General features: G+C 37.3%; 1 protein-coding gene across 1 annotated transcript; it reads left to right on the forward strand.

Moving 5' to 3' along the window:
* The first annotated feature begins 10,839 nt into the window (after positions 1–10,839).
* On the forward strand, positions 10,840–11,772 carry LOC126081682 (olfactory receptor 2A2-like). The gene has a single exon (XM_049893681.1). It carries the CDS (start codon positions 10,840–10,842, stop codon positions 11,770–11,772), a length of 933 nt encoding a protein of 310 aa, XP_049749638.1.
* Positions 11,773–25,328: the final 13,556 nt, after the last annotated feature.

Genomic DNA, 25,328 nt, shown 5'->3' on the forward strand with positions numbered 1-25,328 from the left:
GAGATATCACAGAGCCACATGGTGGGGGCATTTTCTCAAGGGACGTGAAAGTTGGAATTTGTTACCATATGCTGGAGTAAATGCCAACTTAAAATGCAATATTATAGACCTAAACATAAAAACTGAAACTGTAGTGTTTCCAGGAAAATAAATAACACCTTCATGACATTGAGGTTGGCACTGTTTATTAGAGAAGAAACAAAAAGCAATATACATAATATCTGAAATATTTTATGGTAAACACTCAAGGCTCTGCAGGCCATATGGCCTCTGTTGTAACAACTGCACTCTGATGACAGCAGCCATAGACAATATGTAAATGAATGAGCATAGCTGTGTTCCAATAAAACTTCATTTACAAACAAAAAGTGAGCTGGCCAGATTGGGCCCATAGGTAGTAGTTTGCTGATTCTTTTTCTATTCCTGGAAGCTAGTCCAGTTCCAGCTGAAGCCAAGTTAGAGACCCTCTCTTGGTGGTCCCCAGAGCCCATACCAAGTGACTAGATCTGTTTAAAGGGAGAGATTTGGAGGGCATTTGGGGGCCACGCCAGAGTGAGCTTTTCCTTCCTTGTTGTTGTTAGGTGCCATCAAGTCGGTTCCAACTCATAGCCAACCTACGTACAACAAAATGACAACTCCTAAACTAGATCATGTCTTAATAGCCTATAGACTATAAATATCCATGGCTGCTTCATCATAATCAGGAACTCAGAGACGGTCCCTTATACTGTCCACCACTAGTCTGAACCTGAGACCTGGGAATAATAGCAACTAAGATTCTGAGTTGAACCATCACCTATCCAGTAGAAAAAAGCGCAGAGACATCTTGTTACGTATTAATTTCATTAACATAGTATTTATCAGGATCTTAGTTTTTACTTGTATTTTTTAAAATTTTGCAGCTGCTTCCTTAGAAGCACTTTATATCTTTAGTTGAAATAGTCTTAGCTTTAATTATCTATTCAAAGAGAAACTCTCTACTTAGCCTGCACTCACAGAAAATGCAGTTCTTGACTACCATCTGATAGAAGAGAATAAATCTCCAAGGAGCCATTCTCACTACCTAAATCTCGAGATGAGTTGGTGTTCTCATAATAGATGAATCTGTGCCGTATAAAGAAAGCAGCTATGTAGACAGATAGCTCAGGAGAATTTTAAAGATGAAAATTGCTCTGTAATTCAGAAGTTATTTTACTTTCAGTAATCTCATATTTTAAGTCGGTCTGGATTTTCTGGTATATTATAACGTGTGTTATTATTTTTCTCTACCTTTCTGGCTCTTCTGAGCCAATTTTAAAATGAACATGCTCATTTATAGACTTCATACTTTGTACAGTAATTCCCTCTCTATTTCTACCAGTTCCCCGGTAGAAAAATATTCCACTGGTAAATTTCCCTACAACATTTTATTTGAAATATATTTTTGACATCTTCTCATAAGATGATAGGGACATTTCCAGCTACCACTTGTCTTGCTCAATACATGTATTAAAAAAGAATGAGAATAAAGAAATTTGAAAATGAAAAATTAATTTTTAATTGTAAGCTCCAAGTTCATGATATGATAAATCCCTAATCTATAATAGCAAAAAAAAAAAGTCACATATTTCAATTTTATAATTTTTGCTTGTCAATGGGATGTTGCAACCATGGGTAATAAAATAGTCAATATCTTCAAATTCCAAAGCAAATTTCTAAGATATTCTGCTTACCATTGTCATACTTCTCTAATGTTTCTGTGATATCTATTTTATTGTTTCACTATCATTTTTATTACATCCTCTTTTCTTAGGGCTTATTCTTTTGTTCTTTTACAAATTCTTAAATTGGACATTTATCTCATCAATACTAAAACTTTCTTCTTATATTCAGTCTATGTTGTTTTTCATTTTCAATATGATTTCTTCTGTAACTGTTATTTATCATGTTTAAAGCTTTCCTTTCTCTTCCTAGGTTTTGTATTATTTAGACATTGGAACTTCTACTTCTGCATTCAATACTTTTCATGTTTTACTTTGTATTTTCTATGTTGTATCTTGTCTTTCTTCCTTTTGAGAAAGTCGCTTTATTTAATCTTCTTACCTTGTCTATTTCATTGCCTTAATTTTCTCCTTTCACTTTAATTATGAAATTTTTGTGATCCGTATTTTAAGATTTATATGTTATATTTGACCTAATATTTCCACTTAGCTCCTATTTTACAGTTTCTTGTTGTTTGTCATATTCTATTTCTTTAACTCTTTTAGTCTATTTATTATGCTTATTTAAAAATCTTACTCCATCTGTTCAAGTATATATGTTTTCATTAGGCTAACTGCAATCCAGTTAGTTATTATTTCTTTGATATGGTAATGTTTTTCAGAAATTTGGTCACATTGGCCTATGAGGTGACATTCCCACAGGGTCTTCCTCGTTTTTGCTGACCCTCTATCTTACCAAGCATGATGGCTTTCTCCAGGAATTAGTTCATCCTGATAGCATGTCCAAAGTAAGTGAGACTAAAACCATATAGATTTGAAATTAAAAGAAATTTTAAAAATTCTAATCTTACTACTTAGAGTCAGAGACAGAAATGGAAACTGTTCCCTCTGAGTTTGGATTCAGAGCTCTGGTTATTATGGGTGGGAGTTCTGAAAGAGTCTGTGGCTGATAAAGAGGACAGCAGTAACAAGATGGCATCTTCCCAAGGCAAAAAGTGTAAGATCTTAAAAATGAAAACCCAACTCAACGGTTTAAAAAAAACCACTTTAAGTGGTGGGCAGAATTCTAAGGATGGACCTAAAGGTTCCAGAGAGACAATAGACATGTGCTGTGCTAGGCCACTTAGAGTTTGTGTTAATTTATTGCAGCAGCAACAGAAAACAAATACACTTTTGCTCTCAGATAGTCATCATTTGTTTCTGGCACTGGTTCTGCCTTATCGGTGGTGATTTATTTAACTCAACTGTTCTCTAAATTTTTGGATTCAAGACTACTTTGAACTCTTAAAAATTATCCATGTCTCACATCATACACAAAATCAATTCAAAATGAATCAATGACCTAAAAGTGAAAAATAAAACTGTACAATTCTTAGAAGAAAATATAGGGGCAAAGCTGTGGGACCTACCATTTAATGATAAATTATCAGGTATGACAACAAAAGCTTGAGCAACAAAAGATAAAATAGATAAACGGGGATGCATAAAAATTAAACCCCTTTGTATATTAAAGGACTTTATTATCAAAATGAAAAGACAACCTACAGATTAGCAGAAAATTTGGGGGAATCATATACCCAGTAAAGGAATAATATCCAGAATATGTATAAAAGTTGTACAATGTAACAACAAAAAAGACAAACAATCCAATCAAAAAATGGGCAAAGGATTTGAAAAACAGTTCACCAAAGAAAATATCTGAATGGCCAAGGAGCACATGACAAGTAGGGAGATTCAAATTATAGTCACAGTGAGTGATCATCCACCCCCGTTAGAATGGCAATGATAAAACAAAACAATACAAAGCAAATGAACAAACAACAAAAAAAAAAAAAATGGAAAACAACAGGTGTTGGTGAGATTGTGGAAAAACTGGGACTTTCATCCATTGCTGTTGGGAATGTAAAATGATGCAGCAACTGGAGAAAGTAGTTTGGCGGTTCCTAAAAAGTTGAACATAGAACCATCGTATGACCCAGCAATCCCAATCCTAGGTATATACCCATCAGAAGTGAAAGCAGTAACTTGAACAGAAACCTGGACACCAATGTTCACTTTTGAATTTTTCATTATAGCCAAAAATTGGAAACAACTGAAATGTCCATTAACAAATAAATGGATAAACAAACGTGGTCTATACATACAATGGAATATTATGCAGCCATAAAGAGAAATAAAGTCCTGATGCGTGCCACAACATGGATGAACCTAGAAACCACTATGCTGAGCAAAATATGTCAGTCACTAAAGGACAACTAATGTATAATCTCATATATATATGTATATAATAAGCAAATATATAGAAAAAAAGATTATTAAAGGTTTCCAGGGATAGAAGGGAGAGGGAAAGCGGGAGTTTTTGTTTGGGAGGGACTGAGTTTATGTTATGGTGGTGCAATAATTTGAAAAAAGGGTAGTAAGAATGGTGACACAACAAGAAAATGGTAATCAATGTTCCAAACAAGAAAACAAACCCATTGCCATCGAGTCGATTCCGACTCATAGTGACCCTATAGGACAGAGTAGAGCTGCCCCATAGAGTTTCCACAGAGTGCCTGGTGGATTCAAACTGCCAATCTTTTGGTTAGCAACTGTAGCTCTGAACCACTACGCCTCCAGGGTTTCCCTAATCAATGTTTTTGAGTTGTAAATGTGGAAGTAGTTGTATTGGCGAATATTTTGGTGTGTATATTTTCACTCCTCCATGCATCTGTCAGTTTGTATTATAATGATATATACAAAGACCTGGAGATAGAAAAACAAAAGGCAAGAACACACTCAGCACTTCTCAAGCTAAAAAATTGAAGAAAAAATTCAAGTCTCGAGTTGCAATATTGAAGGATTCTTTGGGGGAAAATATTAAACAATGCGGGAAGCATCAAAAGACAATGGAAGGAATACATACAGTCACTCATCCAAAAAGAATTGGTTGATGTTCAATCATTTTAGGAGGTAGCATATGATCAGGAATCGATGGTACTGAAGGAAGAGGTCCAAGCTGCACTGAAGGCATTGGGGAAAAACAAGGCTCCAGGAATTGATAGAATACCAGCTGAGATGTTTCAATAAGCTGATGCAGCACTGGAAGCGCTCATTTGTCTATGCCAAGAAATTTGGAAGATAGCTACCTGGTCAACTGATTGGAAGAGATCCATATTTAGGCCTATTCCCAAGAAAGGCTATACAACCAAATGTGGAAATTATGGAACAATATCATTAATATCACACGCAAGTAAAATTTTGCTGAAAATCATTCAAAAGCAGCTGCAGCAGTACATCAACAGAGAACTGTCAGAAATTTAAGCCAGATTCAGAAGAAGGTATGGGACCAGGGATATCATAGCTGATGTCAGATGGATGTTTACTTGTGTTTTATTGACTGTGCAAAGGCATTTGACTGTTTGGATAGTAATAAATTATGGATAACATCACAAAAAATGAGAATTTCAGAGCACTTGAGGAACTTGTACATAGATTAAGAGCCAGTCGTTCGAACAGAACAAGGGGATACTGAGTGGTTTAAAATAGAAAATGACTGAGTCATGGTTGTATCGTTTCACCATACTTATTCAATCTGTATGCTGAGAAAATAATCTGAGAAGCTGGACTATATGAAGAAGAACGGAGCATCAGGACCAAAGGCAGATTCGTTAACAACCGGTGATACGCAGATGACACAAAGTTGCTTGCTGAAAGCTAAGAGGACATGAAGCACTTACTGATAAAGATCAAAGGCCATAGCCTTCAGTATGGATTACACCTCAACATAAAGAAAACAAAAATCCCCAAAACTGAATGATAAACAGCACCTTGATAAACAGAGAAAGGATTGAAGTTGTCAAGGATTTCATTTTGCTTGGATCCACAATCAACACCCATGGAAGCAACAGTCAAGAAATAAAAACATGTACTGCACTGGGAAAATCTGCTGCAAAAGACCCCTTTAAAGTGTTGAAAAACAAAGATATCACTTTAAAGACTAAGATGTGCCTGACCCAAGCCATGGTGTTTTCAGCCAGCTCATATGCAAGTGAAAGGTAGACTATGAATAAGGAAAATCGAAGAAGAATTGATACCTTTGAAATGTGGTGTTGGTGAAAAGTATTGAATACACCAAGGACTACCAAAAGAATGAACAAATATGTCTTGGCAGAAGTACAACCAGAATGCTCCTTAGAAGCAAGGATGGCGAGACTACTACGGATCACATCCTTTGGACGTGTTATCAGGAGGGATCAGTCCCAAGAGAAGGACATTATGTTTGGTAGAGGGTCAGTGAAAAAGAGGAAGACCCTTACTGAGATGGATTGACACAGTGGCTGCAACAATGGGGTCAAGCATAACAATGATTGTGAGGATGGCACAGGACTGGGTAGTGTTTTCTTCCGCTGTACATAGGTTTTCTATGAGTTGGAACCGACTCAATGGCACCTAACAGCAATGAAAACAACATTCTTACTGCAATAAAAAAAATAATAATGCGGACACAAGAATATTATATTGTTTGTATTTACCATATTAGAAATTAAAACTGAGAATTTATTATTTATTTTTATTCATTTTAAAGATAAATCCCATCATAAGTTAATATACATAACACATTTTTACCAAAAAAAAAAACTATTCTAAAAAATAGCAAAACAAAAAAACATAGTGAAAGTTATGTTACTTCACATTTTTTGCAATATAATTTAATGTTCGGCTGAAGAGAAAACAGCTGTATTTTTACATCTTCTGCAAATGTATGTTGTAATATTACATGTTATGTAGTCTCTGGAAAATGCCACTGTACACTTGTGAGGGAAAGACAGTGAAAGGGTGTCTTAACACTATCATGAACATAGTTTTGACCTCATTGAACATTTGAATTGGTCTCAGGGGTTCCCAGAGGTCCCTGGACCACAAAGAACCACTGACTTAGTGTATTTAAACTTTAGTCTCCACATCTGTAAAGTTAGAACAATGATGGGGTTAAACTATACAGTTCAAGTAGTCAGCATATTTTCTGAAACATACTAAGGCCCAGTAATTATGGCCTACATCTATTACAGCCCTTCCTTATTTGCATCCATCACAGCAGATAGAGGCTTATTTTGACTTTGTTCCTTTTCAGGGTTGTCATAACAGGTCCCGTGGGAACCCCCCGCAGCCACCTAAGAGTCACAGCCTCTCATATACCTTTATGAGGGTTGTAGAGAAGTATGAATTCATAAAAATGTAATAATTTAAATGGTTTGGACACTGTTAAATCTCTCTTAGGTTTTCGTCTCTAGAGATATTTGGAAACCTGGGTAAATTTGGTGCGACACTAATATCTGCCCAGCCCAATCCCTGGAGTTTTCCCCAAAAGGACAATCAGACACAACCCTCTCCTCCTCCAGAGAGAGGATTCAGGGATCTTTTTTATACCCCCTCAGGGAGAGGGTAGACAGGTCTGATGTTTTATGATCCTTCGGGAATTGGAATTCTCTGTAGAAACTCAAGAATGTGTTTATTCCACTGATTCTAAAATAAAACCTCTGCTCCTGGGGGTTCATTGAAGAACCTGTACCAAGCGCAGTCAATGCTCCCGTAATCTGGGATTTCGTCCTCTGAGACTTCTAAAGGGAGCCAGATTCTATGCCCATCCTGGAGGTACTTGTTTCACCTCTGTAGGGCTTATTCCAGGTAAGGAGATTCCTGTGGGCAAATCCAGTGCTAACTTCTCCTTAGGTAGAAGGGATTCATTTGTGCTGGGTATATTTCTCAGCGCAGGTAGATGAAATAGGACAGAATGGAAGCAGAAATCACCTTCCTGGGTAACCTATCCTAGGTAGAGGGAACAGACACCTAGGTGCTCATCACTCTATGGAGCTTTCACCCTCTCTTCTGTGGCAGGGTGTCCCCTGGCTCCCTCTACATTTCTCACCTTCACTTCAGTGTGATCAGGTGGTGGTCTGAGCTAGCACAGCATTGTCAGTGAGAAAGGGCACACACTTTAAATCTAAACATTGTCTGTGGGTAAGGCTCTGAGATAGCAAAATTAATGAAAAGACCTTGTACATCAACCAGCCTAACTGAAGATGTTGGTGCCCAGAGAAATCTCTAGTCAATGGAAAATTCTAATAATAGTTGCAGCAAAGTCTTTTCCTTCCTGAAACTGTAAGAAGTAAGTTACCCATATAGTATTTTATATTAATATTTTGCCTTCAGAAAATTGAATAGAATGAGTGCCTATTTTGCTGACCAGAGCGGGAGAAAAAAGACAAAGCTCTCCTCGCTGAGATATGGGTGAAGAACTGCATATACAGACCATGTAAACCTTTTGTTTCCTGAGCTGCTATTGTTTTATTGACTCGATTGGGAACGGGAAACTTCAGGATCACTACTGAGATGCTTTCTTCTCTATTCCTGTTCTGTAACTAGCTGGTTAAGGGTTTTAATCCATCTTCACTTTTATTTATTTATTTTTATTTTTTGATCTCAAAATGAAATGGTGGCAACAAGGATTAAGTTAAAAGTATTTATTGATTCAGGCACAAAAAAAACTAAACTAAAAAGTCAAGATATATATGTTCCCACAGGGTGACAATCATTTGAGTTACCTCACCCAATATTATCCATTATGTTGAAGATTAAATGTGTTTTAGACATTGCTTATTGTGTCCAGTGTGATGCAGCAGAATTTTGCAAATACTGATATTGCTATCCCCCACCTTGTACAATAGAAACAGTCTGTAATTGTAGCACAATTAAGGTCACAAACTTAATGCACATTTATATAGAATCCTTCCAAATGTAATCGTATTTAGGAAAATGAAAGAATATAAGACTTTGTCTCTCTGTCTCATCTGAGCCATTGTTCTTAAAAAGCCACTGCCCATCTAATCCAACCTCCCTCAGGCTCATAGTTTGCAAAAGTTTAAGATACTGTTATATTCACCTGCAAGGCTACTTCTTAGGTTATATTGCATTCCCTGCTGGTAACACAAGATGAAGAATCGAGTCATTGCAGGTGCTATTAATCTAACAACAGGAGTTCCTCCCAGGCCAGAAACTGGAACTGAGAAGAAAATACTAGGTTAGAGGTAAAGTAAAAAAATCTGTTATCTCTTCTTCTTAATTATATAGATGATACAAAGTTGTCCAGGAAGGAAATCCTGAAAAGTAGTGTTGGAATGATTCGGGCAATAAGAAACACAAACAAATGTCCCAGAAATTTGTGTCAATTTCCTTGAATTAGAGGTCAGATAGTTCAGGGTTGTAGGTAGAACGTGAGAGAGCATTTCAGCCGGTAATCAAGAAGCTGCATACATGGTAGTCAGGTTGTACTTAGTGGAGTCTCAGTTGAGATTTAATACATTTCTTCTTTCTTGGTAGCTTGGTAGCAAGCTGAGATAAGGATGAAATTAGGAAGTGGATTTTACCCAGCATTACAGGAAATCATTGTACCTCTGGGAGTTAGCATGATGGAAGCATCCAGAAAAGTGGGACAGCCACATGGAGAAAGTGAACTTGGGGTTAGAGGCATGACTGCTATGTTAGACTCCCTTCCCCACTGGGTAGTTTCCTCCAATGAAAATCCTTAATATATCCAGCGTTTTTGCTTGCTTGATTTTTAGACAAATAGAGATTGGTAGGTATGTACATTGACCCAATGATTGATTGATTGGTTTGACTGAGCTCTTAAATGTCTAGAAATTTACTATAAAGATATGAAAAACACAAAAATATATGTGTATAAAATTTAATCTCTGCAGCAATATAATGTACAAAACCTAACGAGAATATGTTTAATAAATTAAAATATTGGTACCCGAAGAAATAGTATGTAGCTATTCAAAGTATGTTTTTACTCCTATTTAGATAATTATTGACTTTTGAAATTTTTAGACTTAGAGATAAAAGTTGCAAAGTCTGGTTCATTGTGTGAGTAAAGGGGTATTAGATTTTGACATCAAATTTTCAAAGGCTTCTTAGAAGAGTATTTCTGAAACTAAATTCATGAGGATAGACGAACAGATAGATAGGTGAAGTCCTTCCTTAAAGTTGCCAAAAATAGATCTAAAAGAAATGACGGAGTTGGAAAAATTTGCAACCATCGTTACTAATAATTGAGTCAGGCAAGATAATCCATGAATTTTAAAAACAGTGGCTGAAAGTTTTATGAGAAACAAGATGTTTACATAGTAATTTTAATGAGTGTCTCTAGAAATAACACAAGGGAAAAGCAATAATTTTATAATGGAGATACTTGGAGGGAGGTGAAACCACCTTAAACAAGTGATCCTAGTTGGCATTTCCAATGATGAGACAAAATAAGATCATGCACCTACTAACTGAAGGCACTGAGGAGGACACTGATCCCTCCTGACAACACGTCCAAAGAATGTGAGACACAGCCTCGCCATCCCTGCTTCTAAGGAGCATTCTGGCTGTATTCTTCCCAGACAGATTTGTTTTTTCTTTTGGCAGTCCATGGTATATTCAATATCCTTCACCAACTCCGTAATTCAAAAGCATCAACATAGAGCAACAGTGGACAATCTTATTCGAGAGACATTCTGCAACACAACTGATCTATATCATCAGAAATAACAAAGTCATGAAATGCAAAGAAAGGCTGAGTGAACATTCTATGTGAAAGAAAAATAAAGGTAGATGACATTAAGTATAATGTGTGATCTTGTGTGGGTCCTGGACTGGTGGGGGGTTGGTGGGAGAATACTGTACATTAGAAAAGAGAATCATAAAGACATTAAATTTCCTGATTTAGTTACTGAATATCCTTCTCCATGAGGGGAAATATGGAATTTAGGGGTAAATGAGCATCATGTCTACAGCTCAATCTCAAATTATTCAGAAAATAATATGTATAAGCAGATAAAAGAGAATGAAAATCAAATACCAAAAAAAAGTATTTGCAGAATCTGGGTGCAGGAATGAGTATGGGAGTCCTTTGTGCAATTTTGACACTTTATTTGAATTTATTTAAAAAAACTAAAAATGAAAAGGTAAGCAAATCTTGAAGGGTAGCATTGAGTAAAGACAAGCATGTAACTTGTCCCTGAGCTTATTTTAAAATAACTCCAATTTTCATTGTTTCTCCAGCTCTAACCATTCTTTCACATTTTCGCCCTTTAAAGGCAGTCATTAAGGAATGGGAAGCAACCAATCGTGGGTCACAGAATTCATCTTGGTGGGATTCCAGCTCCCTGCAGACGTAGAACTGTTCCTCTTCTGGGTCTTCTCCCTGCTCTACATCTTCAGCCTGCTGGCAAATGGAATGATCTTGGGGCTCATCTGTCTGGACATCAAACTGCACACCCCCATGTACTTCTTCCTCTCACACTTGTCTGTCATTGACATATCTTACGCTTCCAACAATGTCCCCAAGATGCTGGCAAACCTAGCAAACCAGAAAAGAACCATTTCCTTTGGCCCTTGTGTAATTCAGGTGTTTCTGTATTTGACTTTCGCTGCCACAGAATGCCTGATTTTGGTGGTGATGTCCTATGATAGGTACGTGGCCATCTGTCACCCCCTACGTTACACCATCATCATGAACTGGAGGGTGTGCACTGTCCTGGCCATAGCTTCCTGGGCATGCGGGTTTATCCTTGCCATTGTACATGCCATTCTCCTTCTAAGGCTGCCTTTCTGTGGCCCCCTGAAAGTGAACCACCTCTTCTGTGAAATCCTATCTGTCCTTAAGCTGGCCTGTGCTGACACCTGGATCAACCAAGTGGTCATCCTTGCTGCCAGTGTGTTTGTCTTAGTTGGGCCCCTTTTCTTCATGCTGGTCTCCTACATGCGCATTATCTGCACCATCCTGAAGATCCGGTCCAGAGAAGGCCGCAGAAAGGCCTTCTCCACCTGCTCCTCCCACCTCTGCGTGGTAGGGCTCTTCTTTGGCATAGCCATGGTGGTTTACATGGTCCCAGACTCCAAGCAACGAGAGGAGCAGGAGAAAATGCTGTCCCTGTTTCACAGCCTTTTCAATCCAATGCTGAACCCCTTAATCTACAGTCTGAGGAACGCTCAGGTGAAAGATGCCTTCTACAAAGCACTGCAGAGGAAGAGGGCCAGGTGACAGGTGGAGAGATCTATTGGTTGAGTGAGATTTTTCCTTTTAAGATCTCTGGTCTGATGATGAAAGAAACTGAGGAAATTTCCCAATAAGAAGTTTGTTATAAAAATGATAATCATCCAAATTCTGGCTCTAAAAATAGGGCAAATTCTTGGACAGGCATATCCTCTAAGGTTGAGAAGCCTTTTTAGGAGATTGGACGGCTGAATTACCAGAATATTTGATCTTTCTTTAAAAAATGTGAAAGCCTCTTTTTTTTAAAAAACCAGAAGAATTAAGTGGAGGTAAAATATATATTAGTTTTAAAGGTAAGAAAATTACATCAACACCTTACTTTGGTGTCTCATTTTGAACATACGTGACTTTTTTATCATCCCTTTGTGGTACATGGGAATGGGACAGGCAAACTAATACCAGAAGAAAGAACTTCCAAAGTGCACTTGAAATTGAACACAAGGTAATATTACAGAGTGATGTACATTTACCTCGCCAATTTTAAGGCTAATAAAATAAATGACTAAGAAAATCTAAACCCCTTGATGGAATAGCTTAGAAGTAAAAAGAAAAATGGTGCAGGAGTGGGCAATGTTTTGTTCTTTTACACATAATATTGGTATCAGTTAGAGCTACACAATGGCAAATAACAACAACAAAGAGAAAAGAGTTGAGGATACTTCATTCTTACCAGAAAATATATAAACTATCGTAAAATATATTTAGAGATTCAGTATTCGGTAAAATGAATGAAATCCATTTGTCAGTCATTAAAAGGTCCGTTAAATGAACCTTGCTCTACCTTTACCCTTCCCTTGGGTTATAAACCTGCCAATAAGGCAGGTTTGATCAGCTGGTCAGGTTCTTGAAAATTTTCACACCAAAATTTTTGTACTGCCTGCCAACTTTTCTGAACATGATATGGCGTGACATCTTTCAACATGAGACAATGTTAATATAACCATCTACCATGGAGCCGATTACAAATCATAACCCATCTAAGTTGTTGTTAAGTGCCCTTTAGTCAATTCTCACTCATTGATGTTGTTGTCGTTAGCTGCCATCGAGTCAGTTCCAACTTATAGTGACCCTACGTACAACAGAATGAAACATTGCCCAGTACTGCACCATTCTCACATTCGTTATGCTTGAGCTCACTGTTGCAGTCACTGTGTCAATCCATCTCATTGAGGGCCTTCCTCTTTTTCGGTGACCCTCTGCTTTATGAAGCATGTTGTTCAGAGACTTATCTGTCCTGATAACATGTCCAAAGTATACAAGATGTAGTCTCTCCGTTCTTGCTTCTAGGAGCATTCTGGTTGTGCTTCCAAGGTTTGTTCATTCTTTTGGCAGTCCATGTTGTTGTTGTTAGGTGCTGTTGAGTCAGTTTCGACTCATAATGACCCTATGTACCACAGAACAAAACACTGCCTGGTCCTGAGCCATCCTTACAATCGTTGTTATGTTTGAGCCCACTGTTGCAACCACTATGTCAACCCATCTCATTGAGGGTCTTCCTCTTTTCCGTTGACGCTGTACTTTACCAAGCATGGTGTCCTTCTCCAGAGACTGATCCCTCCTGACAACATGTCCAAAGTATGTAAGATGCAGTCTCTCCATCCTTGCCTCTAAGGAGCATTCTGGCCTCACTTCTTCCAAGACAGATTTGTTCCTTCTTTTGGCAGTCCATGGTATATTCAATATGCTTCGCCAACACCACAATTCAAAGGCATCAACTCTCCTTTGGTCTTCCTTATTCATTGTCCAGCTTTTACATGCATATGATGTGATTGAAAATATCATGGCTTGGGTCAGGCACACCTTAGCCTTCAAGGTGACATCTTTCCTTTTCAACCCTTAAAAGAGGTCCTTTGCAGCAGATTTCTTCAATGCAATACATCTTTTGATTTCTTGACTACTGCTTCCATGGGTGTTGATTGTGGATCCAAATAAAATGAAATCCTAGATAACTTCAATCTTTTCTCTGTTTATCAGGGTGTGTTTTATTGGTCCAGTTGTGAGGATTTTTGTTTTCTTTATGTTGAAGTTTAATCCATACTGAAGGCTGTGGTCTTTGATCTTCATTAGTAAGTGCTTCAAGTCAAGTCCTCATCACTTTCAGCAAGCAAAGTTGTGTCATCTGCGTATCTCAGGTTGTTAATGAATCTTCCTCCAATCCTGATGCCCCATTCTTCATATAGTCCAGCTTCTTGGATTATTTGCTCAGCATATAGATTGAATAAGTATGATAAGAGGATACAACCCGAATGCACACCTTTCTTGACTTTAAATCAGGCAATATCCCCTTGTTCTGTCCAAACAATTGGCTCTTGATCTAAGTATAGGTTCCTCATGAGCACAATTACGCGTGTTCTGGAATTCCATTCTTAGCAATATTATCCATATTTGTTATGATTCACACAGTTGAATGCCTTTGCATAGTCAATAAAACACAGATAAACATCCTTCTGGTTCATGGCAGTCCATGATATATTCAATATTCTTCGCCAAAACCACAATTCAAAGATCTCAATTCTTCTTCAGTCTTCCTTATTCATTGCTGAGCTTTCGCATGCATTTTAGGTGATTGAAAATACCATGGATTGAGTCAGGCAAATCTTAGTCTTTTTCCTTTTATCATAATGTCTCTAATCGGTCCAGTTGTGAAGATTTTTGTTATATTTAAGTTGAAATGTAATCCATACTGAAGGCTGCAGTTTTTGATCTTCATCAGTAAATGCTTCAAGCCCTCTTCACTTTCAGCAAAGTTGTGTCATCTGCATAATGCAGGTTGTTAATGATCTTCCTCCAATCCTGATGCCTCATTCTTCTTCATATAGTCCAGCTTCTTGGATTATTTGCTCGGCATACAGATTGAATACTTGTGGTGAAAGATACAACCCTGATACACATCTTTCCTGACATTAAACCATGCAGTATCCCCTTGTTCTGTTGGAACAACTGCCCGTTGATCCATGTACAGGTTCCTCAAGAGCACAATTAAGTGTTCTGGAATTCTCATTCTTTGCAATGTTATCCATAATTTGTTATGATCCACACAGTGGACTGCCTTTGCATAGTCAATAAAACACAGGTAAACATCCTTCTGGTATTCTCTGCTTTTAGCCAGCATACATCTAACATCAGCAATGATATCCCTTACTTCACCCCTCTTCTGAATCTAGCTTGAATTTCCTGCAGTTCCCTGTCGATGTGCTGCTACAGTCACTTTTGAATGATCTTCAACAAAATTTTACTTGTGTGTGATATTAATGATATTGTTCAATAATTTCCACATTCAGTTGGGTCACCTTTCTTGGGAATAGGCACACATATGGATCTCTTCAGTAGGCTGGCCAGGTAGCTGTCTTCCAAATTTCTTGGCATGGATGAGTGAGCACTTCCAGCACTGAACTCATTTGTTGAAACATCTCAATTGATATTCCGTCAATTCCTGGAGCCTTGTTCTTCGCCAATGCCTTCAGGGCAGCTTGGACTTCCTCCCTCAGCACCATCGGTTCCTGATCATATGCCACCTCTTGAAATGGTTGAACGTTGACTAATTCTTTTTGGTATAATGACTGTGCGTATTCCCTCTATCTTCTTTTGATGCTTCCTGCATCATTTAATATTTTCTCCTTAGAATCCTTCACTATTGGAACTCAAGGCCTGAATTTTTTCTTCAGTTCTTTCAGCTTGAGAAATGCCAAGCATGTTCTTCCCTTTTGGTTTTCTATCTCCAGGTCTTTGCACATGTCTTTATAATACTTTGTCTTCTCAAGCTTACCTTTGAAATCTTCTGTTCAGTTCTTTTAGTTCATCATTTCTTCCTTTCACTTTTGCTACTTGATGTTCAAGAGGAAGTTTCAGAATCACTTCTGACATTCATTTTAGTCCTTTCTTTCTTTCCTGTCTTTTTAATAGCCTCTTACTTTCTTCATGTTTGATGTCCTTGATGATAGCCCACAACTCATCTGGTCTATGGTCATTAGTGTTCAACATGTCAAATCTATTCTCGAGATGGTCTCTAAATTCAGATGGGATATGCTCAAGGTTGTACTTTGGCTTTCGTGGACTTGTTCTAATTTTCCTCAGTTTCAACTTGAAATTGCAGATGAGCAATTGATGGTCTGTTCCACAGTAGACCCCTGACCTTGTTCTGACTGATAATATTGAGGTTTTCCGTCGTCTCTTTCCACAGATGTAGTCAGTTTGATTCCTGTATATTCCATCTGGCAAGGTCCATGTGCAGTGTCACCATCTTTGTTGTTGAAAAAAGGTATTTGCAATGAAGAAGTTGTTGGTCTTGCAAAATTCTATCATGTGATTTCAGCAATGTTTCTACCACCAAGGTCATATTTTCCAGCTACTGATCCTTCTTTTGTTTCCAACTTTTGCTTTCCAATCACCAGTAATTATCAATGTACCCTGATTACAGGTTAGATCAGTTGGAGGCTGCTGAAGTTGTTAAAAATCTTCAAGTTCTTCGTCTTTGGCCTTAAACTTAGGTGAATAAATTTGAATAATAATCTTATTAACTGGTCTTCCTTGTAGGTGTATGGATATTATTCTATCACTGACAGCGTTGTACTTCAGGATAGATCTTGAAATGTTCTCTTTGACAATGAATCCAACACCATTCCTCTTCGAGTTGTCATCCCCAGCATAGTAGACTATATGATTGTCTGATTCAAAATGGCCAATATCAGTCCATTTCAGCTCATTAATGCCTAGGATATCGATGTTTATGCATTCCATTCCATTTCTGACGATTTCCAATTTTGCTAGATTCATATTTCATACGTTCCAGGTTCCGATTATTAATGGATATTTGCAGCTGTTTCTTCTCATTTTGAGTTGTACCACATCAGCAAATGAAGGTCCTGAAAGCTTGACTCCATCCACATCAGTAAGGTCGACTCTACTTTAAGGAAGCAGTTCTTCCCTAGTCATTTCGAGTGCCTCCCTACCTGAACCTATAGGAAGGAGTAAAGTTTCACCATAGGGTTACCAAAGCTGTAAATCCTTATGGAATCGGACTGTCACACCTTCCTCCTGTGGAGCAGCTGGTGGATCTGAACTGTCGACCTTTTGGTTAGCAGCTAAGCACTTAACCACTGGACCATCAGGGATCCCTAACATTGATATGTTGCTGTTATTTGTCATCAAATTGTTTCCGATGTTGTACATGGCAACCCTATGTACAACAAAACTAAACACTGCCCGGTCCTGGGCCATCCTCACAATCATTGCTTTGTTTGAGCCCATTGTTGCAGCCACTGTGTCAATCCACCTGTTTGAGGTCTTCCTTTTTTTAGCTGACCCTCTACTTTACCAAACATCATTTTCTTCTCCAAGGACTGGTCCTTCCTGATGATATGTCCAAAGTCTCGCCATCTTCGTGTATAAGGTGTATTCTTTCTGTTCTTTTTCCAAGACAGCTTTGTCTGTTCTTCTGGCAGTCCATGGTATATTTGATATTCTTCACCAACACCGTAATACAAAGGCATCAGTTCTTCTTGGGCCTTCCTTATTCATTGTTCAGCTTTCACATGCATATGAGGAGATTGAAAATACCATAGCTTGGTCAGGCACACCTTAGTCCTCTAAGTGACACTGATAGAGTCATTGTTTCTCTTTCATGGTATCAAAAGTCCTCTGGATTTGTGAAACCAATTGAGCAACTGTCTTTATAATGCTAACAATGATAAAATAAGTGAGGGCTGCTTTCTGATTAGGTATTAGCCATGGCATTTATTTTTGAATGTAGTATATTTACTATGGACTTTAATTTTAATAACTGAGATTTCCTTTGGGTGTGCATTTGTTTCAAATAAGTCACTAATTTATCTTTCTATTTTTATTAGGGCACCTGACAAAGTTCTAAAACACCTTTACTTTCACAACATACTAAAATTATGATCAAACCCAAAAAACACAGTTACTCTTAGTAAAGGTGTAACCTTTTAAACCTTTGGCAAGTAAACACGCTATGCTCAAGCTAGCAAATTAACCATTTTAGCAGAATGAATGTTTGCAAAGAGGCACTTTCTGCATAACTATTTAGAAGTTAAAGGATATACAATACAAAGGTTACATTGACTATTTTTTAAGATATAAGATATAATCTCATATCAAAGCTGATTAAGGGAGTATCAATCAAGCTAGGATGGTAATGCTTAGAATTCGAACAACTTCTAGACAATCAGGAGGTTTCATTCCATGTCATAGCAACCGTATAGGACAGGGTAGAACTACTCCATAGGGTTTCCAAGGCTGTAATCGTTACGGAAGCAGATTGCCACATCTTTATTCTGCAGAGAAACTGCTGGTGGGTTCGATCTGCAGATATTTCAGTTACCAGCCAAGTGGTTAACCACTGAGCTACCAGCGTTCTTTATACTTAAGTAGAAACACTGTTTAAGCAAATATTTAAAATTACTGGGAGCATCTTAAGTAAACATGAAAAAGACAGGATTTTAACATGAAAGGACTGATTTTAATAGAGCATGCTATATGATTCTGTCCTCTCAAATATCTATTATAATTCTTGTAAAAAAAAAAAACAGTGGTTTCACTGAAGTTCTCAATATACATTTACAGGTAATCTATGTTCATTTTCAAATAGTACTATACTGCTTTACAGGTAGTTATTGCTAGTAGAGGTACTGCAAGCACCTTATACAAAAATGTTAACAAAAATATTCCTCCTGTCCTTTATAATTTTGCTGTCATTCATTTCACATATTGACAATCACCAAACACATTGTTGCTATTATCACCTTGAGGAAAAATTAAAAAGTTAACATTTGCTTCATCTGGGTGAGAGTATGTGAGAGTCCTTTATATAATTTTGACACTTTTCTGTAAGTTTGAACTTATTTTACAATAAAATATTTAAAACAAAGGCAAGATGATCCAGGAAATATCTGTAGAGGAACCACTTGCCTTATCTGAGTCCCAAGACATACATCAGAGACACTCAAGGTTTTTGAGAAAGTTATATCAGCATAAACACTGCCAGTGTGGAACGAAACGATCAGAAAAAGGGTGAAATCAAATGAGGATTTTTGCCTCCAATATTTAATAGGGAGGAAACAGGCTGATAAAACTACTCAGTGGCAGCCACATGCTATGCTTCTTAAACAAGGAAGGGAAAGTCAGAGGCCGAATTGGGGCTCCAGATAGGAGAACTTCAAGCCACAAAGACTATTTTCAGTCCTGAAAATCTAAAAGATTTTTCCCTGCAGGATTTCAAAATTGCTTGAGACTATCAATTATTTATTTTTTCCATGTTCTCCCTTTTTAAATGAAATGTCTAAAACTGGTGTCTTATGCCTTTTCCACCATTGTGCCTTGGGAGCAGAAAAGGTGTTTTCTAGTTTCACAGATCTACGAATGGAGAAGAATTTTGACCCAAAATAGATCACAATCTGAGTCTCACCTATACCTGCTTTACATGATGAGATTTGGGACTTCTGAGTTTATAATATTTAGATGAAATTTTGGACTTGATGTAATGATGCAATGGGTTGAGACTTATGGAGACCAGGAGAAATGCAAATGTATTTTGTATGTGGGATGGACATCAATATTTGGGGGTCAGAGAATGAACTGTGTGTTAGACATAAAATGAGCTCCCAGTATCTCATTGTTCTGTTCAAACTACTGCCTTTTGATCTATGTACAGGTTTCTCATGAACACAATTAGACAAAAACCAGAAACCAAACCCATTGCCATCAAGTTGATTCCAACTCCTAGCGACCCTATAGTACAGGGTAGAACTGCCCCATAGAGTTTCCCAAGAGCATCTGGTGGATTTGAACTGCTGACCTTTTGGTTAACATCCATAGCTCTTAACCACTATGCCAGCAGGGTTTCCATGAGCACAATTAAGGGTCCCGGAATTCCCATTCTTCACAATGTTATCCATAATTTGTTATGCTCCACACAGTTGAATGCCTTAACATAGTCAATAAAACACAGGTAAACATTCTTCTGGTATTCTCTACTTTCAGCCAGGTTGTATTTGACATCACCAGTGATATACCTGTTTCAAGTCCTCTTCTGAAACCAGTTGAATTTCTGGCATTTCCCTGCCAATATACTGCTGCGACTGCTTTTGAATGATATTCAGTAAAATTTTACTTGTGTGTGATTTTAATGATATTGTTCGATAATTTCCACATTCACTTGGATCACCTTCCTTTGGAATGGGTGCAAATATGGATCTCTTCCAGTTGGTTGGCCAGATAGTTGTCTTCCAAATTTCTTGGCATAGATGAGTGACCACCTCCAGCGCTGCATCTAATTGTTGAAACATCTCACTTGGTATTCTGTCAATTCCTGGAGACTTGTTTCTAACCAATGCCTTCTTCCTCCAATGTCATCAGTTCTTGATTGAATGTTACTTCTAGGGTCATTATCAGTAAGAATCAACTCAATGTCAGCTCAATGGCAATGGGTTTTAAATGGTTGAACTTCAACCAATTCTTTTTGGTACAATGACTGTGTATTTCCTTCCTTCTTCTTTTGATGCTCCCTGTGTTGTTTAATATTTTCCCCATAGAATCCTTCAATATTGCAACTCGAGGCTTGGATATTTTCTTTAGTTCTTTCAGCTTGAGAAATGCTGAGCGTGTTCTTCTGTTTCGATTTTCTAACCCCAGGTCTTTGGAAATGTCATTACAATACTTTGTCTTTGTCAAGCTACCCTTTGAAATTTTCTGTTCAATTTTTTACTTTATTCTTTCTTCCTTTAGCTTTAATTACTTGATATTCAAAAGCCAGATTCAGAGTCTCTCCTGACATCCATTTTCGCCTTTTCTTTCTTTCCCGTTTTTTTAATGACCTCTTACTTTTTTCAAATATGATGTCCTTGATATCATTCCATAACTTGTCTGGTCTTTGGTCATCAGTGTTCAATGTGTCATATCTATTCTTGAGATGGTCATAAATTCAGGTGGGATATATGCAAGGTTGTGCTTTGGCTCTCATGGATTTAGGCCAATTTTCTTTAGCTTTAGCTTAAACTTGCAAATGAGCAGTTGATAGTCTGTTCCATAGTCAGCCCCTGGCTTTGTTCTGAATGATGACATTGAACTTTTCCATTGTTTCTTTCCACAGACGTGGTTTATCATGAGATCTCCGGTGGTGTTTCTACCACCAAGGCAATATTTTTCAACTACCAATCCTTCTTCTTTGCTTCCAAAGTTCTCATTACCATTACCAGTGATTAGCAAGGCACCTCAACTGCATGTTTGATTGATATCAGACTGCAGAAGTTAGTAAAATCTTCAATTTCTTCATCTTTGGCCTTAGTGGTTGGTGTGTAAATTTGAATAATAGTCATATTAACTGGTCTTTCTTGTAGGTGTAAGGATGTTATCCTATCACTGACAGCGTTGTATTTCAGGATAGATCTTGAAATGTTCTTTATTGAAGATGAAAGGAATGCCATTCCTCTTCAAGTTGTCATTCCATGCATAGTACACTATATAATTGTTTGATTCAAAACAGCCAATAGCATTGCATTTCAGCTCACTAATGCCTAAGATGTTGATGTTTATGCATTCCATTTCTTTTTTGATGATTTCCAATTTTCCTAGATTCATACTTCGTACATGCAATCAGGATGTATTGATAGTTACTAAAAAAAAAAAAAAAAAAAAAATTTTTTTTTTTTTTTTTGTGGCTGGAATTTGAAAGACCAAATTCAAAGAAGGATCAGTAGCTGGAAAATATGATCTTGGTGATAAAAACAATGATAGAGATCACATGATAGAATTTTTCAAGACCAATGACTTCTTCATTGCAAAGACTTTTTTCACCAACATGAATGGTGACTATACACGTGGATCTCACCAGATGAAATACAGAGGAATCAAATCAACTACATCTGTGGAAAGAGATGATAAAAAAGCTCAATATCACCACTCAGAACAAGGCCAGATACTAACTGCAGAGCAGACCATCAGTTGCTCATATGCAAGTTCATGGTGAAACTGAAGAAACTTAGAACAAGCCCGCAAGAGAGCCAATGTAGAACTTCGAGCATTTCTCACCTGATTTTGGAGACCATCTCAAGAATAGATTTGACAGGTTGAACACTAATGACCAAAGACCAGACAAGTTGTGGAATGACATCAAGGGCATTATACATTAAGAAAATAAGGGGCCATTAAAAAGAGAGGAAAGAAAGAAAACACTAAAATGGATGTCGAAAGAGACTGAAAGTTGCTTTTAATTGTTGAATGGCTAAAGAGAAAGGAAGAAATGATGAAGTAAAACAACTGAACAGGAGATTTCAAAGACCTGGCGAAAGAAAACCAAAAGGGGAGAACACGCTTGGCATTTCTCATGCTGAAAGAACTGAAGAAAAAATTCAAGCCTTAAGTTGCAATATTGAAAGATTCTACAAGGAAATATTAAGCGATGCAGAAAGCATCAAAAGAAATAAGTCAGATTCTTAAGGTGGAGAATGGGGCTGAAATTAGAGACAAAATGTGACACAAAACTGAAGTCAGATAAATAGCTGGACCTACCTTTTATAGAAAATCCTCACAACTGGACCAATTAAACAATATCTTAATAAAGGGATAAGAAACTGAAATTGTCAATGATTTCATTCTACTTGAATCAACAATCAACGTCCATGGATGTGTCAGTCAAGAAATTAAATAATGTTTTGCATTAGCCTAATATGCTGCAAAAGACCTCTATAAAGTTTTAAGAAGCGAAAATGTCACTTTGATGACTAAGGTGCACCTAAACCATGCCACAGTTTTTTCAATCACCTCAAAAGGTGGATAGTGAAAAAGGAAGACAGAAGAATCGATGCACTAAAACTGTGGTATTGGAGAAGAACACTGAATATACTGTGGACTGCTAGACAAGTGAACAAATCAGTCTTAGAAGAAATCTAACCAGAATGTTCCTTAGAGGTGAGGGTGGTGAGATTTTGGCTCACTTCAAAAAAAATTTTTTTTTTCTTCTGTTGGGCATGTCCTCAGGAAAGACCAGTTGCTAGAAAAGGAAACCATGGTTGGTAAAGTAAAGGGTCAGTAAAAACAAGGGAAACCCTCAATGAGGTGGACTGACATAGCAGTCGCAACATAAACAGGGAACTGCCAGAAATTCAAGCCAGATTTAGAAGAGGACATGGAACCATGGATATCATTGCTGATGTCAGATGGATCTTGGCTGAAAGGAGAGAATACAAGATGTTTACCAGTGTTTTATTGACTATGCAAAGGCATTTGACTGTGTGGATCATAACAAATTATGGATAACATTGGGAAGTATGGGATTCCAGAACACTTAATTGTGCTCATGAGGAACCTGTAGTTGACCAAAAGGCAGTCGTTCGAACAGAACAAGGGGATTCTATGTGGTTTAAAATCAGGAAAGGTGTGCATCAGGGTTGTATCCTTTCACCATACATATTCAATCTGTACACTGAGCAAACAATCCAAGAAGCTGGACTATATAAAGAACAGGGCATCAGCGTTGGAGGAAGACTCATCAACAACCTGTGGTATGCAGATGACACAAGCTTGCTTGCTGAAAGTGAAGAGGACTTGAAGCACTTACTGATGAAGCTCAAAGACCACAGCGTTCAGTATGAATTACACCTCAACATAAAGAAAACAAAAATCCTCACAAGTGGAATAATAAGTAACACCATGATAAAAAAAGGTGGTGAAGTTTTGCCGTCCTAGCTTCTAATGAGCATTCTGGCTGTATTTCTTCCAAGACAAATTTGTTTGTTCTTCTGGAAGTCCATGGTATATTCGATATTCTTCACAAACACCCTAATCCAAAGGCATCAATTCTTCTTTGGTCTTCCTTATTTATTGTTCAACTTTCACATGGACATGAGACAGTTGAAAACACCATGGCTTGGGTCAGGTGCACCTTAGTTCTTAAAGTGGTGTCTTGCTTTTGAACAGTACTTTAAAGAGGTTTTTTTTTGCAGCAGATTTGTCCAAAGCAATGCGTCTTTTGATTTCTTGACTGCTGTTTCCACGGGTGTTGATAGTGGATCCAAGTAAGCTGAAATCCTTGACAACTTCAATCTTTTCTCCATTTATCATGACTTTGCTTATTAGTCCAGTTGTGGGGATTTTTGTTTTCTTTATATTGAAGTATAATTCATACTAAAGGCTGTGGTCTTTGATCTTCATCAGTAAGTGCTTCAAGTCCTCTTCACTTTCAGCAAGCAAGATTGTGTCATCTGCACATCACAGGTTATTAACGAGTCTTCCTCCAAACCTGGTGCCTCAATGTTTTTCATAGAGTCCAGCTTCTCAGATATTTACTTAGCATATAGATTGAATGAGTATGATGAAACAATACAACCCTGATGCAAACCTTTCAGGACTTTAGGCCATGCAGTGACCCCTTGTTCTGTTTAAATGGCTGCCTCTTCATCTGTGTGCAGGTTCTGCACAAGCACAATTAAATGTTCTGGAGTTCCTATTCTTGGCAATGTTATCCATAATTCATTATGATACACACAGTGGAATGCCTTTGCATAGTCAATAAAACATATATATTTTGGTTAATACCTAAACAAAAAGATATTCTTGGTTAATATCTATACAAAAGGCAGCCCTACCTTATTTTATCATTGTTAGCATTATAAAGGCAGTTGCTCAATATGGTTTCACAAATCCAGAGGACATTTTGACACCATGACAAGGAATGATGTTGGCTATATCAGTGTTGTCCCATGCTGTTAGATGTCATATCAAACCATCTTCAAATAAATTGGTTCAGGAAGTACAAAAATATTGGTGGGAAAAAATTCAAGTACCTCAACAGGTGATCAGATCTCACTTTATTGTCAATGATTGTAACCCAGGAATAAATGTAAAGGTACAGCAATGTTTAAAACCCTTGTCTTAGGACCATTTAAAGATTTTAAATAGATTTCATTCATTTGACCAAATACTAAAGCTTTAAATTTATTTTAGAATTATTTATATATTTTATGGTAGAATGAAAGTTTCATCAACTTTTTTTCCCTTTACTACTAAATTATTCCATCAAGGAGTTTAGATTTTCTCAGTCATTTATTTCATTGGCTTCACAATTGGTGAGGTAAAACATATGACTCTGTGATATAATCTGTATTCAATTTCAGGTGCACTTTGTAAATTCTGTCTTAATTTGACTGTCCCAGTCCCATCTACCACAAGGTGATGATAAAAAGTCACATATGTCCAAAGTGAGAAGCCAAAGTAATATTTTGATGTAATTTCTTACATTTAAAACAAACATATTTTTCTCCACATATTAATATTTCTAGTTTGTAGAAAAAGGATATCAGTGTTTTTTTAAAAAGATGATATATTCAGATTATTTTTTAGTCCCGTCTCCCGACATGGCTTTTCAACCTTAGAGGATACGAATGTCCTTTGAATTTTGCCTATCTTCAGAGCCAGAATTTGGACAATTGCTATTTTTATATCAAATGTCTAATTGAGAAATTTCCCTCAGTTTTTTGCAAACCACAGCTCTTAAAAGGAAAATCCTCACCCAACCAACACTTTGCCCTCTT

Source organism: Elephas maximus, chromosome 8 (genome assembly GCF_024166365.1).
Source record: "Elephas maximus indicus isolate mEleMax1 chromosome 8, mEleMax1 primary haplotype, whole genome shotgun sequence".
Taxonomy (NCBI): domain Eukaryota; kingdom Metazoa; phylum Chordata; class Mammalia; order Proboscidea; family Elephantidae; genus Elephas; species Elephas maximus.